Here is a 16,578-nt window from a genome sequence, read left to right on the forward strand (position 1 = left end):
GTGGGGCTCCTTTTTGGGAGACCATGGAGGAGGGCGAGAAGTGCTGCTCACCACGGGGAAGTTCAGCCAACTCGAGCTTGACTCCATCAGCTTGTGACCACAGTGGGTAGGGTAGTGGGGCTGCAATGGGAGGGGCCATGCCTCTCCCAGAGTGGGGCAAGGGGTGTCAGAGGGTTGCCCACAAAGACCCTGCAGGATTGGAGGTCACCTCTGGCCTGTCTCAGGCCTCTTTCTTAGAGGGGCATAGAGCCTGGGAAGGAATGCTGGGCAGAAAATGCCATACTCTGGAGACTGAGGAAGGACCACAGGATAGGAACTGGGGGACAGGTATCCCAAGGAAGGGACATCTCTGATGAACCCACAAAATTGGCCATGAGAGAAGGAGTAAGCTTTAACCATCTGCCAGGCCTCCAGAGCAGGAGGCCATGGGTCGAGGAAGAATGGCACCGTTCCCCTACCTTTCCCTCTCTGCTCATTCCACCCTGCTGAGCAGAGGCATCACAGAAGCCCATCAGACCCCTGTTCTCAAAGGACTCCAGGCTTCGATGGGAGATTGGAAGGGAACAGTCTTAACTGTGAATTAAGATGAAACTCCACCTTCCTCCTGTCCCCACCCCCTGCTCCAGGCCCAGGTGCTTCCAGATCTGGCTGCCCCAACAGGACCTTGAGCCTGTGAGGACAGCGACCATGCAGGAACACCCCCCGCCCCGCCACCAGGGACTTTTGATTCCTGGCACAGAGCCTGCCACTTCATGATGGTCCTGGGTAAGAGCCGGGATGTGTGAGGAAGGGTGAAGCATTGCCTATAAAAAGAGACTGGGCAAAACAAAGGGGAGCAGGGAGGCCTGAGACCCTTAAATCCACAGTGAATACACCTGGGGATTGAGGGGCCTTGTAACCAGGTCCTCTGCTGCAATCTTAGCACCTACTGGGCACTCAGAGCTTGACTCACACTGCAGCTGTTAAGCCTATTGCACAGACGAACACATCAGGCAGAGATTGCAGACTGGTCAGTTTTTTGAAGAGCCAAGACTATCTATCATGTGCTGTCACTCCAAGGCAGACAATCAAGGCTGTGGGCTGGCCAGAGGGCTGGTCACAATTTCTTCTGCCCCTGCACCTGCTGATGGGATTTAGGGAAGATAAAAGTGGGACTTCCCAGTGCTCACTGGACACTGCAGACACAGCTACCAACTGGTACCCACAGTGTGGATGTCACCCCAGCCTGTGGCAGGAGCTGGCTGGCCAGAACATGAGTTGGATTCTATACCTGAGCCTCACTCTTTGCCTGATGGTGCAGACAGCCCTGGGTAAGCCCCAACTCCATCCTGAGGGTGTCAGGCAAGAGGGACATGAGAGACACAGGGGCAGGCCCTCAGCTCAACCTCTCCTGGTGCAGTGGGGCAAGGGCATTTCAACAAGGTCTGGGCGGATGGGGGGGTTGTTTCAGGGCACTGATCCTCCCATCAGCTAAGAGTCTAGACATTTATGTTTATATATTAAAATAAAATATATTTTATAATTTACATAATTTTATGTATTTATAATTTGTTAATTTATATTTGTATTCCTTATAAAATTAATATTATATAAAATTACTACTATATTAGTATATACATTAGTGTGTATGTATATGTTACCACCAACCAGACTGAGATCTAGAACATTTCTAGCACCCCACATGCTCCTTCCCAATCAATACCCTCAAAGTAGCCACTATTCTGACCTCTATCACAAATTAGTTTTGCCTATATAAGTGCATTTAATTTTTTTTAAATGTTTTATTTATCTTTAAGACAGAGACAGAGTACGAGCAGCGGAAGGGCAGAGAGAGAGGGAGACACAGACTCTGAGCAGGCTCCAGGCTCTGAACTGTCAGCACAGAGCCCAATCTGGGGCTTAAACTTGTGAACCACAAGATCATGACCTGAGCCAAAGTCATACGCCTAACCGACTGAGCTACCCAGGCGCCCTGTTTAAGTGCATTTAAATTTTTTTATTTGCGAGAAACTTTGCTAAATCACTTTTAGCATTTTGGCACATTTTCTTTTAGTCTTTTTATTTCATGTTTGTACACAGCTACAGTATTAGCATGTATACAACTTTATACACTGCTTTTTTTCACTTAGAATCTTACCACAAGCAGCTTATAACTTTAGTTTATAGTTAAAATTTTTTTGCCTGGTCCTGTGACATAAATGATGCTTCTAGTACTCACTATGGTATATTTAACTATGGTTCATAAAGGTCTTCGTTTTAATGCCTTTCTGACTCTTTTCTGAAGGGAGGGACCTGAAAGTGAAATTACTGAGTCAAAATAAACTTTTAAAAACTTTTAAAAAGGTTGGGGGGTACCTGGGTGGCTCAGTTGGTTAAGCGGGTGGTTCTTAATTTCGGTTGAGGTCAGGCTCTCACCGTTTGTAAGCTGGAGCCCTACATCTGGCTCTGCACTGACAGCATGGAACCTGCTTGGGATTCTGTTTCTCCCTCTCTCTGACCCTCCCCTGCCCTCTCTCGTGTGCTCTCTAAATAAATAAATAAATAAATAAGTAAAAACTTAAAAAAAAAAAAGAAATTACTGAGTCAAAGCATGTGAACGTGGCTCTTCTACATTATGCCAAATTATTTCTCCAAGGCATTGTATTAATTTATCCTGCACCAACCTGTACCAACAGTACATGTGAATATCCTTTTCACATATACTGTTTCTTTGCCAGAATTGGGGGCCATCATTTTTAATTTCTTAGGTGGAAGCTGTCTCTCCTGGTTTTAATTAGCATTTTATGCTTATTAAGAAGGTGGAATGGGGAGCCTGGGTGGCTCAGTCGGTTGGGCGTCTGACTTCAGCTCAGGTCATGATCTCACAGTTCGTGGGTTCGAGCCCTGCATAGGGCTCTGTGCTGACAGCTCAGAGCCTGGAGCCTGCTTCAGATTCTGTGTCTCTCTCTTTGCCCATTCCCACTTGCACTCTGTCTCTCACCCTCTCAAAAATAAACATTAAAAAAAAAAAGAAGGTGGAATGTTTTCATAAGTGCTCACATATTGTCTCCGGGTAGCAAGGCTGGAGTGGGGACCACTCCATGGCAGTTCTTGTTCAGGGGTGTAAAGCACTCTGCCACATGCTTAGGTGTCCCCAGAGACTGGGACGAGGACAACAGAACATCACCGCTTAGAGTAGAACTCCGAGAAGAACCTCACTCTGTGTGACCTTGAGCAAGTTCTATAACCCCTTTGAGCTTCATTTTCCACATTTGTATTGTGCAATAATAACATTTACCCTTTACATTTTTTAGGAGGATGAGGTGAGATAATCCATGTAAAGTGTTTGGCACAGTGCTAGACTATAATAAAGGATCAATAAATTATAGTTGTGGGCTAGTTAGGCTTCAGGGCAAATCCAAGTAATATGACAGACCTCTGCCTCTTTGCTGTGTCCTCTGAGACCTCAGGCTGGTTGCTACCCCTGTCTGGGCCCTTAGTCCTCCCCTAGCTCTCCCCAGGGCCAATGAGGAGTTGATGTGAGAGAACCATGTGAAAGGCTGTGTCAACTGCAAAGAACTGCACACAGAGAGGAGGTTTGAGATGGCCCTTTGCCTGCACTGGCCTGCCTACATGCTTGCAGGCCCCCATTGTAGTCACTCCTTGTGCACAGATATTGCTTTTGTCAGATGTGCAGAGACTTGGGAACGTGGACAGAGTGGTACTTTGGGTCACCTGAAGCTGGAGGTGCGAGGGTGTGCTCTACCACACCAATTCCAAATGCAGTGCCCAAAATCGAATGCATCAAAATCTCACGGAGGTATTTGTAAATCTACTTTCCCAATGCAACCCTGAGATTCTCATTCAGAGGACAGGCCTAGGAATCTGTATTTCAGCAATGATTTCCTCAGATGATTCTGATACACAGCCAAGTTCAATAATACTCGGACCAGATTTGCTTTCTGTCATTTGCAGAGTGAGCTCCAGGGGACCAGGGTACAGAACGATTCAGTTTTGATAAGAAAGGAGGAAGAGAAATGACAGGGGTGCTTCAGGAAAGGGCAATAGAGGTGAGGCAGAGCAATGCTTGGCAATAGCAATAGGGCAAGACGAGAGCTGACAAGAGGAAGAAATGCCCATAAGCAGCCATTAAATTCAAGTCGCTCTAGTTTGTATATAGTCCAAGAGCTGGCTAAGGTGTGGATATAGGTCTAATGTATCTGTGTGCCCGTGTGTAATATATGAATATATGCCACATATGGATACGATGTAACCTTTATATAACTGTACTTACATGCATGTATATGTATGTATGCATATGTGTGTGCACTTAAGTCTTGTATTTCTACATGCTTTGTTGTAAATAAGCTGTGTTCACATATACCTATGTATGTATAAATTTGTATGTACATGTGAGTATTACTGTGAGTATACATACGAATGAGAATGTCAATAACGTGTGTGATTTCTTCCCAGAAGTATGCCAGGTAAATGTCAGCAACAAGAAAGAGGTACTGGAATACCAATATGAGACAAGCAAAAATCAAAATAAATGACATGATTATTGACATTAAATGATACATTAAATGACAGATAAATAATTCATATAATAGACATGAACCTTTATGCACCTATCAACATAGCATTGAAACCTTAAATAATGAGAGAGAAAAATACTGAGAGAAACACAGAAAAGGCAGGCAAAATACACAATTGTGAAAAGCTTCAAGCTGCAACTGGTGCCATGGCAGACAGGCCAGAGTCCTTTCAGTGGCCAGAGTGACCCTTCTCCTCTCTTCCTAGGTGCTCAGCACACCAAGGAACCTCTAGTGATTACCAAATATGGGACGCTCCAAGGAAAACAGATGCACGTCGGGAAGACACCCATCAATGTCTTCCTAGGAGTGCCCTTCTCCAGACCGCCTGTGGGTGTCCGCAGGTTTGCTGCCCCAGAGCCCCCAGAGCCCTGGGAAGGAATCAAAAACGCCACCACCTATGCCCCTGCGTAAGAGCCAAATGACTGTTGGCTGGGAGGTGGGCAAACTCTAAGGGGGGGGGGGGGTATCTATGCCGGCCTCTGGGCCAGAGTTTGAACAACTCACTAAAAAGAGTGCACTGTATGACTGTAAGTAGCCTGGGGTCCATTCCAGCCCTCAGTTTCCAAACCTATATAATGAAGTAGTTGGTCCAGATGATGTTTACAGGACTGTTAATGCTGTTTGTTCTTGGCTTTCTTATGGGAAAGCTCCAGACAAGGAGGAGGTGCTCACTGATGTGCCTCCAGGATCTTCTGGGAACCTAAGTTTTCCTAAAAGTATGTGAGGAGGAGTTCTCTCTGTCTCTGTCTGTCTCTGTCTCTGTCTCTCTGTCTCTGTCTCTCTCTCTCTCTCTCACACACACACACACATACACACACACACACACACCATACCCAGTGAACCCTGAGCTCTTCCCTCTCACTTGGGGCTTGAGCCCCAGAACAAGCCCACACGACACCATCAGCCCTTCCCTGCAGAAGGAGCTCCAAGATAGGGAGTCACAGGCTCAGTTTCAGTTTTAATGTCCCAGAATTTTTTCTTTTTCAGAGAGAGAGAGAGAGAGAAAGAGAGCGCACGTACGAGTGCTTGAGCAAGGGAGGGGCAGAGGGAGAGAGAGCATCTTAAGCAGGCTCCACATGCAGCACAGAGCCCCATGCAGGGCTCAATCCCATGACCCTGAGATCATGACCTGAACCCAACCGAGTCACCCAAGCACCCCAAAGTCCCAGAATCTTAATGCAACCTCTAACAGGGCTCAAATCCTGAGTCACATGAGCATGTTGAGATAATGACTGCCCTTTGAAGCACTAGGCTTGGCAATTTACCCAGAACAAGTGTATTTATTATTTATTCAGATCATTGAGTAACCCACTGACCAGAATATTCTGTGGCAATCAGTAACAATCAGTTGGATACAGCACTGGGTTTAGAAAAATGTCTACTGTGAGAACCTGGGTGTCAGTTGATATCTAAAAACTATAACCACCACCCAGGGTGTCTAAATGTTGAGAACAGGGCATCCACTGTTAGAACATGAATGGCTGTTAGTAGAACACTGGGGTGTTAGTTGTTAGAACACTGACCACCAGTGAGAGAAACCAAGACATCTGAACCTTCTGTGATTGTTATGCGGAATCCCATGGATCAGGTGACAGAACAGGGGATGACCATTATTAGAGCCCCGAGGATCAGGGGTTTAGAGAGTGAGGTGCCCATTGCATAGAAGTCCAGGTGTCAGTTGTTGGAACCTTTGCCATGAGCTGTCAGACAACAGCTGTTTGGAACACAGAGTGACAGGTAGAAGAATTTGTGGATGGCTTACAACAGACTGTGGGATGGTAGTTAAGGAGACAAGAAGACTAGTGGCCAGTTTGGATGACTAGCTTCAGGCCAGAGCAGCAAGGGAACAAGTGGAGAAAGGAGTAGAATAGACAGGCTTTCTTGCAGCCAGTCAGATGGGCCCAGCCCCAACTATTGGCAATAGCCACACTCCAGGCTGGGCCAGCAGGGAGAAAAGATGAGGTGGCCCAACAGCCCATGCTCCACAAGTACACCAAATGTTCACGTGGTACAAGGCACTGGGCTGAGTGCCAGGACTCAGACAAATCCACATCCATCCCTGCCCCTAGGGAGTGCATGGTTGCTTGGGGAGAATAACAACCAAACCAATCGAAACAACTCTAACCCAGCGTGGATAGAACTTTGGGAAGCACAGACAGGAAGTGCCCAGCAGAGGGGGCACCACTTTAGCTGAGCCTTAAACATAAGCAGGAGTTTGCCAGGCAGAGAAAACATTAGGCAGAAGGGACATAAGCAAAAGGGCTTCGAGATGGGAGACAAGGAAGGGTCCGTGGGCATCTAGAGCAAAGAGTGCCAGGAAGACTAGATGGAGAGGGCCTGCATCAGTATGGGTGAATCTGGACCTTATCCTGAGCGCAGGGGGGCCCAGGAAGGTTTTAAGGAGGGAAGTGAAATAGGTTTTTGTTTTCTGTCAATCCTTCCGGTCAGGGTGTGGAGGATGAGTTGGAAGCGATGTTCAAGAGGCTGGGGCAGTGTCCTGGCCAGAGTAGGTAATGGCCTTTACAAGGCAGCATCTTTGGGATGGAGGAGGCCTATTTAAGAGCTGTTTGGGAGACAGAAAAGAGCCTGAAGGATGGGGGCATGAAATCCCAGGACACCCAGGTTTCTGGCTTGACAGCACCAAAAGGGTCTCCAACAGAAGCATGGAACCTCTCCCCAGGCAGATTCCTGGGACCGGGGGCAAGACAGAGGGGTGGATCTTGCCCTGGCTCCGACCTGGCGCTGCACTCACCCTGGACCCTAATGCTAGTGGAGGCTATTCGGACACAAACAGATACACACACACACACATACACACACACACACGCACACGCACGCACTCGCGCGCATCCTACATTTTGCTTTTGGTTCTATTTCCTCAACTGCGGAACCTGGGTTTGCAACCATTCTCCCGTCTTTGGCCACCACGTTGGGCCCAAACTCACATCGTGACCTCAGGTGCCTTCAGGAGTCCTGGGGACAGATCACCTCCATGTACTTCAACACGCGTAAACAGTACAAGTGGCTGCGCTTCAGTGAGGACTGTCTGTACCTGAACGTGTACGCTCCAGTGCGCGCGCGTGGGGACGCTCTGCTGCCGGTGAGTATTCATCCTCTTCCACGCGCCATCCCACTCAGGCACCCCACCGCCCAGCTCAGGCCTCGGCTTTCCATGTCCAGGTGATGGTCTGGTTCCCAGGAGGTGCCTTCCTCGTGGGCTCCGCTTCCACGTACGATGGCACGCAGCTGGCCTCTCGCGAGAAAGTGGTGCTCGTGCTTCTGCAGCACAGGCTCGGCATCCTGGGTTTCCTGAGGTGGGCGAGGCTGGGGGCCGGAGCGGGGAATCAGGGGCCGGGCTTCCTAGGGACTTGGGCGGAAGGATAGAGGAGGGGCTATGGGGGCGCGGCTACAAGAGGTGCGTGCAGGGGCGGGGCCTAATTTCGTCTGGAGAGGGCGGTCACTCCCAAGTGCCGCCAGAGGGGGATCTAACACTAGGGAAAAAGGTGTGGTCGCAAGACCTGGTGCCTGAGGGACCAGGCATGGTGAAGTAGGGCCAGGCAGAACCAGGCAGGAGCCCTGAGTAACCAGACGGTCGGGGGCTCCGGACCCTGATTATAAGCCCCGCGCGTCCAGCACGGGCGACAGCCAGGCCCGCGGGAACTGGGCGCTGCTGGACCAGGTGGCTGCTCTGCGCTGGGTACAAGAGAACATCGCAGCCTTCGGCGGAGACCCACGCTGCGTGACCCTGTTTGGCCAGTCTTCGGGGGCCATGTGTATTTCGGGACTGGTGAGTGCAGCGCCAGGTCAGACCCAGCACAGACGCAGGTCCCCGGGTTCCCATGAGTGCATCCTCCACTGCACACACACCTATGCAGATTTGTGTGTACAGGTACATGCCGGTGCACAGACTTGCCCTCACCCCTGCAAAGGGTACTACTCCATCCAGGGGTAGCACTGATGAGAAAACCAAGCCAGCAGAGCGGGCAATGCTGAGAGTAGGGATACTCAGCCAATCCGTGGTGGGCCAGAAAGATAACCCACCACCTCCTGCCTCCCTACCTACCCCCAGAGCTCTATCCCCTGAACAGAATGCATCATCCCCTTATGGGCAAGGCTGGGGCCACAGACCAAGCCTGGGAGTCAAGGGCCTGGGTTGGAGACTTGGGCGAACACTGACCTGGTGTGTGCCTGGAGTGTAGGTGTAAGGTCAGGTACACCCTGTGGGACACATGTTAGGGAGGTGAGCTGGGACCACATAACACAGGGCTTTACCCACCACAGTAATAATACTCAAATGCTCAAGCACTTTCTGTGTGTCAAACACTCTTCCAAGCACTGTATGTATATTCATTCAATTCCCTCAACAATCCAGAAATAGAAGCATCCTCTTTCTACAGTTCTACCAAAAGAGAAGTTTTCTCCATTGTGCAGATGGATAAATTGAAGTCCAGAAAAGTTAAGCAGCTTTATTCAAAATACATTGGAGAACAGGGAAAGATTTGAAGCAGAGAAGTGACACAGCCAGAAGTGCATTTAGAGAGATGGCTCAGTGTGCTGGAACTGAGTTAGGAAGAAGCAGGAGGAGAGGCCTGGAGGCCATCTGGGAGTGGAGGTGGGGTATATCTTAGAAGAGAGGATGAGGCCTGCCTCTGAAACAGAAGCAAGAAGACTGGAAAGTAGAAGGTAGCTGAAGAGGGATGCAGGAAGCCAGATGGACAGGACTAGGGCAGCTGGGTGGAGGGGTGAGCAGAGATGATAGGAAAGGCCCCTGGGGCTGGATGGATGGTATAGTGTGAGGGATGCCACTCAGATGGGAACCAGCTAGAACAAGTTTGGGGCACATGAAGTCTGAAGTGTCCAAGAGACAAGATGAGGGGTCCCAGTTATAGTTGCTCTTCCAACTTGGGCAGCAAAGAAAGTTAAGAACTGTCAATACAGGTTAAAGGGGCCATAGGAACCAACACCCCCCCCCCATTTCTAACCCAGAAGCATAGAGTCTCTTTCCTACACCAGCAGAACCCTTCCCACAAGCTCAGATCCCCTCTGAAACTGCTGGGGCCCATTGCAGGGGCCAGGATAGGGGGGCCCACAGGCACGAAGGCACTGGCTGTAGGTCTAGCACTCCAACCCAGGACTCTTGACTCCCTCCCAAGCTGCCTGCACTCTTTGGGCCCCTTCACGCTGCCCAGCCCTGGCCAGAAAGGCACCCAAAACTGCCCAAGTGACTTCTACTTGTGCCTCTCATGGGTACCACACTCCCCACCCCTGCAGATGATGTCACCCCTAGCCCGCGGTCTCTTTCATCGGGCCATTTCCCAGAGCGGCACCGCAGCACTCAGAGCCTTCATCACTCCTGACCCGCTGAGGGTGGCCAAGGTGGGTGTCTCCTCTCCCCCAGGGCTCAGCAAGAAGGGGCAGGATGGGCCTGAACACCTCTTCTCCACAGACAGTTGCCCGCCTGGCAGGCTGTACCTACAACAGCACACGGATTCTGGTAGACTGCCTGAGGGCACGATCAGGGGCTGAGGTGATGCATGTATCTAAGAAGATGGTAGGTAAAACTTCCTTCTAGCTCCTTCACCTGGCCACCTGTAAGCCACCTACCTGACCTGATACCCGGCTGCCCCCAGGGACCCTGTCTAAGGAGCACAGTGGGGAGACTTTCTTTAACTCTAGTTCCCTCCTCTCCCCTACAGGGATTCTTCCACCTGAACTCCCAGAAAGACCCTCAGGAGGTGAGCAGGCCCTGTTGTGTGATTCGAGTATTTATTGAACACCTCCCCCTATGTGCCAGGCATTCAGGATACTAAGTGAACCGTTCAGACCAAGATTCCTTCCCGAGTAGGACTGATGTTCCAGTGGCGAGAGGCAGTAATCACTATACATAAATAACTCATTTACCTCTTTTGAAGGAAAGTGAATAGTGACAAATGGAGCAGGGTAAGGAAGTTGGAAGGCATAGAATTTTAAATAGGAGGGACAAAGAAAGCTTCATTCAGAAGGTGACATTTAGCAAAGATTGTCAAGAGGTGAGGAAAGTAGATACCTGGGGGTGAGCATCTCCTGCCCTCCAAGGGGTCACTGAACCCCAGCTTTTCCCAAAGGGCCTATGGATAAAGAAATCTCTGGATGGGGACCTGCTGAGCTGGGAACCCTAGGCTACAGGGATCCTGGGAGGATATGTGGGAGGACTATTTGGAAATGCCCCTTGCCTTGTAGGTTGTGTGGTTCATGAGCCCGGTGGTAGATGGTGTGGTGTTCCCAGATGACCCAGCGGTACTCCTGAGCCAGGGGCAAGTTGCACCTGTGCCCTATCTTCTGGGTGTCAACAACCTGGAGTTCAGTTGGCTCTTACCTTTTGTAAGTCAATAGGAGGGGTGCCCACCCCAGCAGGAGTAGCAGAGGATTCCTCTTGGGTAGTACTGTGCATGAGATCGGATCCCATTGGCTCTTCTGGGGATGTCCAAGTGCTTGGGTACATCCTGCAGTCCCGGAGCAGTAAGAGCTGGCCAGAAATGATGGGAGGAAGAGAAGTATTGGCCTCTTGGAGGTTTGGGGACCCCAAATCTTCAGATCATAGTTTGGATGGATCATCCTATCCATTGTTTAGCCTCCAGGCAGCTGCAAATCCTGCCCCCCACTCCCACCCCCACAACTGCTCCTAGGTCAGGATAGTTGTCCCCAGTCCCCACTTCAGCTCTGACCTGGGTGGTAGCGATGGACAGGTTGAGAACAGGAGGGCAGGAAATAGTCATGGGCCCTTCCTGGGCTGTGTGCTCTGAGAACTCACCACTTAGATGGGTGAGAGCCTTGGAGCCTGGTGTAGCTCTGGCTGGAATCCCTCCTGATGTTTGGGCCTAACTCACACCTGGGTCCTTATATTGTGGGCAGATCATGAAGATCTCACTAAACCAGTTCGTAATGAGAAAAGGAATCATCACCAAGCTGCTCTGGAGAACCAGTACCCTGTTGGTGAGGAGCCATGCTGTTAGGGGTGCTCAGTTTGGTTGGACAAAGCTAACTCCCCTTTTGGTGGGGCTTGGAGTTTGGTATGGGATCAGATGGCTGCTGGTGAGCAGGTTCCCCCCACCGCCCCCCCTCCCGCCACCGCACTGGCCTCAGGGTCATGGCACTCAGTTCTCATGCAGTCTAAACACAGGGGTAAGAATCAGCAAAGATCTTCCCAGAAGTTCCCCTCTCTCCCCCACTCTCCCAGACCAAAACCTCCTGAGGATGCTGAGTGTAAGTCACTAGTGTGCCCATTTCTGCTCAGCTGGCACCCCAGGCCTCAGGGTGGGTATGAATTCCCCACCCAGAATATCACCAAAGAGCAGTTACCACTGGTGATGGAGGAGTACCTGGGTGACATTGATGACCGTGACTGGAAAATGTTAAGAAACCGTTTAATGGACCTAGCTGGGGATGCGATCTTTGTGTACTCCACACTACAGGCTGCCCACCACCACAGAGGTATGTGGGGTCCCCAAGAGTGGCCACACTCTGTCTACTGATGCTGCTTACCAACTGCTCAACCACCTTCTTGCACCTCTGGGCTGGTATAGGATTCCAAGATGGCATAGAAAAAGTAGTGGGCTGTCAACTGAGAGAGAAAGGGAGAAGGAGGGCAGGGCAGAGTCCAGCCCAGAGGACATAGCCTAGGGTGGTCAGGGAAGGCTTCCTGGATGGGAGGACAGGCTGAGGGGGCACATTGGAGATCCTGTCCAGGCTGAATGGGGCTTAGAGAACACGTGGGTGAGAGTTCAAAGGTGGGGCTGGAGAGCACAGACACCAAAGAACCTTAAATGCCCAAGAGAGGAACTGTTCAGAGAAGGAACAGGAAGGGTCTGTGATCCTGCTACAATCCCCATCTGCAGATGAGGAATTGCAGCTCAGAGACTGTTGAGTGAGTGACTTGCCCCAGGACATGGGACTGATGAGTAGTGTAGACAGGACTCAAATCTGCTCTTGAGATTCTGGAGCCCAAGCACTTTTCCCTGCTTGATGCAGGTTGGTGGGATGTGTGGGGTGGATGAGAATCCCAGCCCAGGACTTTTCCTGCAGCCCTCCTCAGTTTCCCTATTCCTAGATGCTGGCTTCCCTGTCTACCTGTATGAGTTTGAGCACCACACTCCCACCGGTGTCATCATCAAGCCCTGCACTGATGGGGCAGACCACGGGGATGAGATCCACTTCATCTTTGGGAATCCCTTCTCCAAAGGTGCTACAGCCCCACCTGACACTCTCACTGGGTGTCTAGTCTCCCCACCTTTGTATCCGGACTCACCTCTCCATTGGCTGACCCTAAGGGTCTAGGCAGTTCCTAATCTAGAATGTTCCTGGAAATGAAAGCCTCCCAGTATGGAAGAAATAGTGGAAGGAGAAGGGTGGGATGTTACCACCCCATGCTCTGTTCCAAATGTCACATCCTATTCTGACCCCAGGCCATTCCACGGTTGAGGAGAAAGCACTGAGCCTCCAGATGATGAAATACTGGGCCAACTTTGCCCGTACAGGGTGAGTCTGGTCCCCCAACACATCTGGGCAGTCTTCCTGCCCAATGCTAGACCCACTGGCCAGCTGCTTCAGGTATTTGTCCCTGTGTGTCCCATAGGAAATACATGATCAGCCCAAGCAAACTGCACCTTCTCCCTCACCTTTTCCTAGTCAGTGACCAGGTCCTAAATGTCCCTAGGATGTGTCCCTCTCTGTCCCATGACTACACTCTTCATCCACTCAAGCATTCTACCCAAGTCATTCATCATGCACTGTTTTTCACCCAGCCCTATACTGGGAGCTGGAATTCAAGAATCTTGCAAACATGCATGGCCCGCATCCTTCAGCAGCTTGTTAATGTTATAATGAAAACATTAAGTTGCTGTACTGGGGGAGAAGGTACTATGAGAGCACAGAGGAGGTGTCTGACCGAGCTCAGATGGGCAGGAGCGGCTTCCTGGCAGAGGTGACATCTGGGCTGAGCTTTGGCTAGCCTTGTGACTGGTTTCCCATCTCCACATTCTCTATCCTTTCTCTCCACCCCTCTTATGATACTCAAAAGATCTTTCTGAAATACTATCTGACCAAGTCACTCACCTGTTTAAAACTCTTCCTGGCTTCCCTCTGCCCCCAGACTAAAGTCCCCACCCCTTAGCCCGTTGGCATGAAAATTTTCAAAATCTTTACTGGGTCATCTTCTCTCCACAGCCATCCTCTTGACACAGCCCATGTTTTTCTGTAAACTTATACTTGTGCTTCCTCCAAAAGCCCTGGTCTTTCATACCTCCAACCCTTTGCAAATACTCTTCCCTCTGCCTGTTTCCTTTTGCCACCACACACTCTTCTATTCTTTCTTAAAGATCTAAATATCATCCCTGTAAGGAATTCTTGGACTCCAACTTCCAAAGGGAAGGTGCATAAGGGAAGGGTAAGAGAAGGAGGCAGGTGAAGACAAGCATGAACAACCCTCTCTCCTTCTTCCTTCTGGGCAGAAACCCCAATGGTGGGAAGCTGCCTTACTGGCCACGCTATAACGAGGAGGAGAAGTACCTGCAGTTGGATTTCATCACGAGGGTGGGTGTGAAGCTCAAGGAGGAGAAGATGGCCTTTTGGATGAGACTGTACCAGCATTAAGGACCTGAAAAGCAGAGGCACTTTTGAGAGTGGCTGTGCAGGAGGGCGTCTAAGGTATTTCCCCACCACCTAAGCTTTCGGGAGACTGGCCGTGGACACATCTGGGACAAGCGTCCTGCCTTCCCCAGTGTAGGACCTGCAGAGATTCCCTACTATCTCCAGGCCAGAGCTAGAGCCTAAGCCAGTTGTTTGGGGCTCTGCACTACACTCTTCAGCCTGACATCCCATGATGCCCCCCTGTCTCACTGATTCTAGCAGGTTAGGCCAGGTTCTATTACTGCTCCACTGTGCCCAGCCACCCAGCCTCAGGACAAACCCAACTCTTCCTTCTCCAAATCCTCCCACCCTTCAAAGTCTACTTGAACCCTTTGTTTAGATTTCTTTGGGGAAATCCACCCAGACTGCCACTGCCCTTACCATTGCACCCAGCTTGTCATTGACCTTTCATCCTGCCCAGCCTTGTGCCTGTTCACATTACACTGGCCTGAGGCCTTGGTCAGATTATTTGTTATGTGGGGTGAAGCTTTGATAGCTTAGGATCTTCTCCTCCTTGCATACTCACCTCCCCTGAACCCCCTCCAAAGCCTGGACACAGGGATGGTCCTCAATAAAAACATGTTGAATTGACCTGAATTTCTCCATCTGTAAAATGCTTGAGTGAAGTAGAGAACATCTTGATTTGAGCCATCAGAGAGAGGGTGTGTTGCTGCCTGCTCCTTGTTGGGCCCAGCCTGCTGGGCTACATTCAGACAAAGGGAGCTGTGGCAAAGTTGCCTGGTTTGCAACATACCTGACTTTTTTCTTCACTATCTCAGGAGGGACCTCAGGATATCCATACTCCATCCTCGCTTGTCCATTGGTGTAGGTCTTGGTGCTACATCCAGACTCCTCACTCTGGCCTCTCCTGCAACTTGACCTGGGCATACCGCAGCCTGTCCCATAGGTTTTTTTGGTTCAGTTTAGTTTGCTGTTTGTTTTTTGGTGGTAAAATATACATAATATTTAACATTTCAACCATATTTAAATGTCCAGTTTAATAGCATTAAGTACATTCATGTTGTTATGTAACCATCACACCATACATCTCCAGAACTTTTTCATCATCCCAAACTGAAACCCTGCATCCCTTAATTAACTGCCTATTTCCTCTCATTTCCAAACACTGGTACCCACTATTCTACTTTCCACCCTATGAATTTGACTATCTCAGGTACCTCATAGAAGTGGAGTCATACAATATTTGTCCTTTTGTGTCTGGCTTATTTCCCTTAGCATAATGTCTTCAAAATTCATCCATATTGTAGCATGTATCAGAATTTCATACCTTTTTAAACTGAATAATATTCCATTGTATGTAAATAACATATTTTGTTTATCCATTTATTTGTTGATGGACATTTGGATTGTTTCTACCTTTTGGCTATTGTGAATAATGCTGCTACGAACAATAGTGTAGCATCCCATAGGTTTTATGTCCCAAACTACAATGTTGATTAGACTCTATTCCTAAGGGTTCCTGAGTTGTCTCTGAGGCAACTAGAAGCTGTAGACCTGTGGGGTCAGGGCACTCATTCCTCCAGCATCTAAGCCCCCAAAACAAAGGGGTGGTTGGAAGAGGGGGACAAAGCCCCTTTCAAGCAGATTCATGTTCACAACAACCCTGTCATGGATTTTATTACCCTATATTATAGATGAGGCAACTGGGACACAAGGCATAAAAGGTCTTGCTCAAAGGTCATTACCTAGTTGTGGAAGAATGGAAATTTGATACAGCCTTGTCTGACTCACCCTGCCACCTCCATCCAAACCTGGAGCAATCCCTGAGAGAGGATGGCCCCAGAGGACATGTGGCAGCTCCACTCTCTGGGAGGCATAACCAGCAGAACATCCCTGCCCCCCTCTAGCCAGGGGATAGTTAACCAAATAGCAGTTCAATGGGACCCTGAGTGAGGGGCTGGATGCTCAACCCCCTGGAAAGTGATCCTGGGTAACCTGTGCAGAAACTCAGCAGGGACCAGCTGGGCTTGATTCATCCCAGTGCCTACAGGATACCCTGACCTGGAGGTCCAAAGGTCTGACTGCAGGTCAGTCTAGGCCTGCTTGTGAGGGTCCCTCAGTTCCCTCCTCAAACTCTCACACATTTGGAGAAGGAACCTTCTCCAAAGAGCCACCTGCCCAGAGGCTGCTCCCTACCCCCACCCCCCAGGCTACTGTCTCCTAAATCAGTGGGAGTGAAGCTGAGGAGGAGCTAGGGTACAGTCAGGGCCCCACCAGACCACATCAGATGCCAGGATCATAAACGACTCCCAGGGAAACCCTAGGACCTTATCTCAGAATTTGAGCATGGAGGGATTCCAGTGGACAGCCTGGATGG

General features: G+C 49.9%; 1 protein-coding gene across 1 annotated transcript; it reads left to right on the forward strand.

Moving 5' to 3' along the window:
- Positions 1-1,031: 1,031 nt before the first annotated feature.
- On the forward strand, positions 1,032-14,206 carry CES4A (carboxylesterase 4A). Its single transcript, XM_049622963.1, has 14 exons — positions 1,032-1,310; positions 4,783-4,984; positions 7,536-7,677; positions 7,758-7,891; positions 8,211-8,364; positions 9,849-9,953; positions 10,024-10,128; positions 10,274-10,312; positions 10,797-10,937; positions 11,469-11,549; positions 11,894-12,047; positions 12,649-12,795; positions 13,019-13,091; positions 14,063-14,206. The coding sequence occupies exons 1-14, from the start codon at positions 1,127-1,129 to the stop codon at positions 14,202-14,204; spliced, it is 1,803 nt and encodes a 600-aa protein (XP_049478920.1). The 5' UTR covers positions 1,032-1,126; the 3' UTR covers positions 14,205-14,206.
- The last annotated feature ends 2,372 nt before the right edge of the window (positions 14,207-16,578 follow it).

The sequence above is a fragment of the Panthera uncia genome (assembly GCF_023721935.1).
Source record: "Panthera uncia isolate 11264 chromosome E2 unlocalized genomic scaffold, Puncia_PCG_1.0 HiC_scaffold_20, whole genome shotgun sequence".
NCBI lineage: Eukaryota > Metazoa > Chordata > Mammalia > Carnivora > Felidae > Panthera > Panthera uncia.

What these genes read in the sequence shown, in the direction of transcription:
- CES4A (XM_049622963.1), top strand. Translation starts at nt 1,127, where the DNA reads ATGGGATTTAGGGAAGATAAAAGTGGGACTTCCCAGTGCTCACTGGAC. An exon ending in GTGGGGACGCTCTGCTGCCG is followed by an intron (nt 7,678 to 7,757) that starts GTGAGTATTCAT and finishes TTCCATGTCCAG; the next exon opens with GTGATGGTCTGGTTCCCAGG. An exon ending in TGCATGTATCTAAGAAGATG is followed by an intron (nt 10,129 to 10,273) that starts GTAGGTAAAACT and finishes TCTCCCCTACAG; the next exon opens with GGATTCTTCCACCTGAACTC.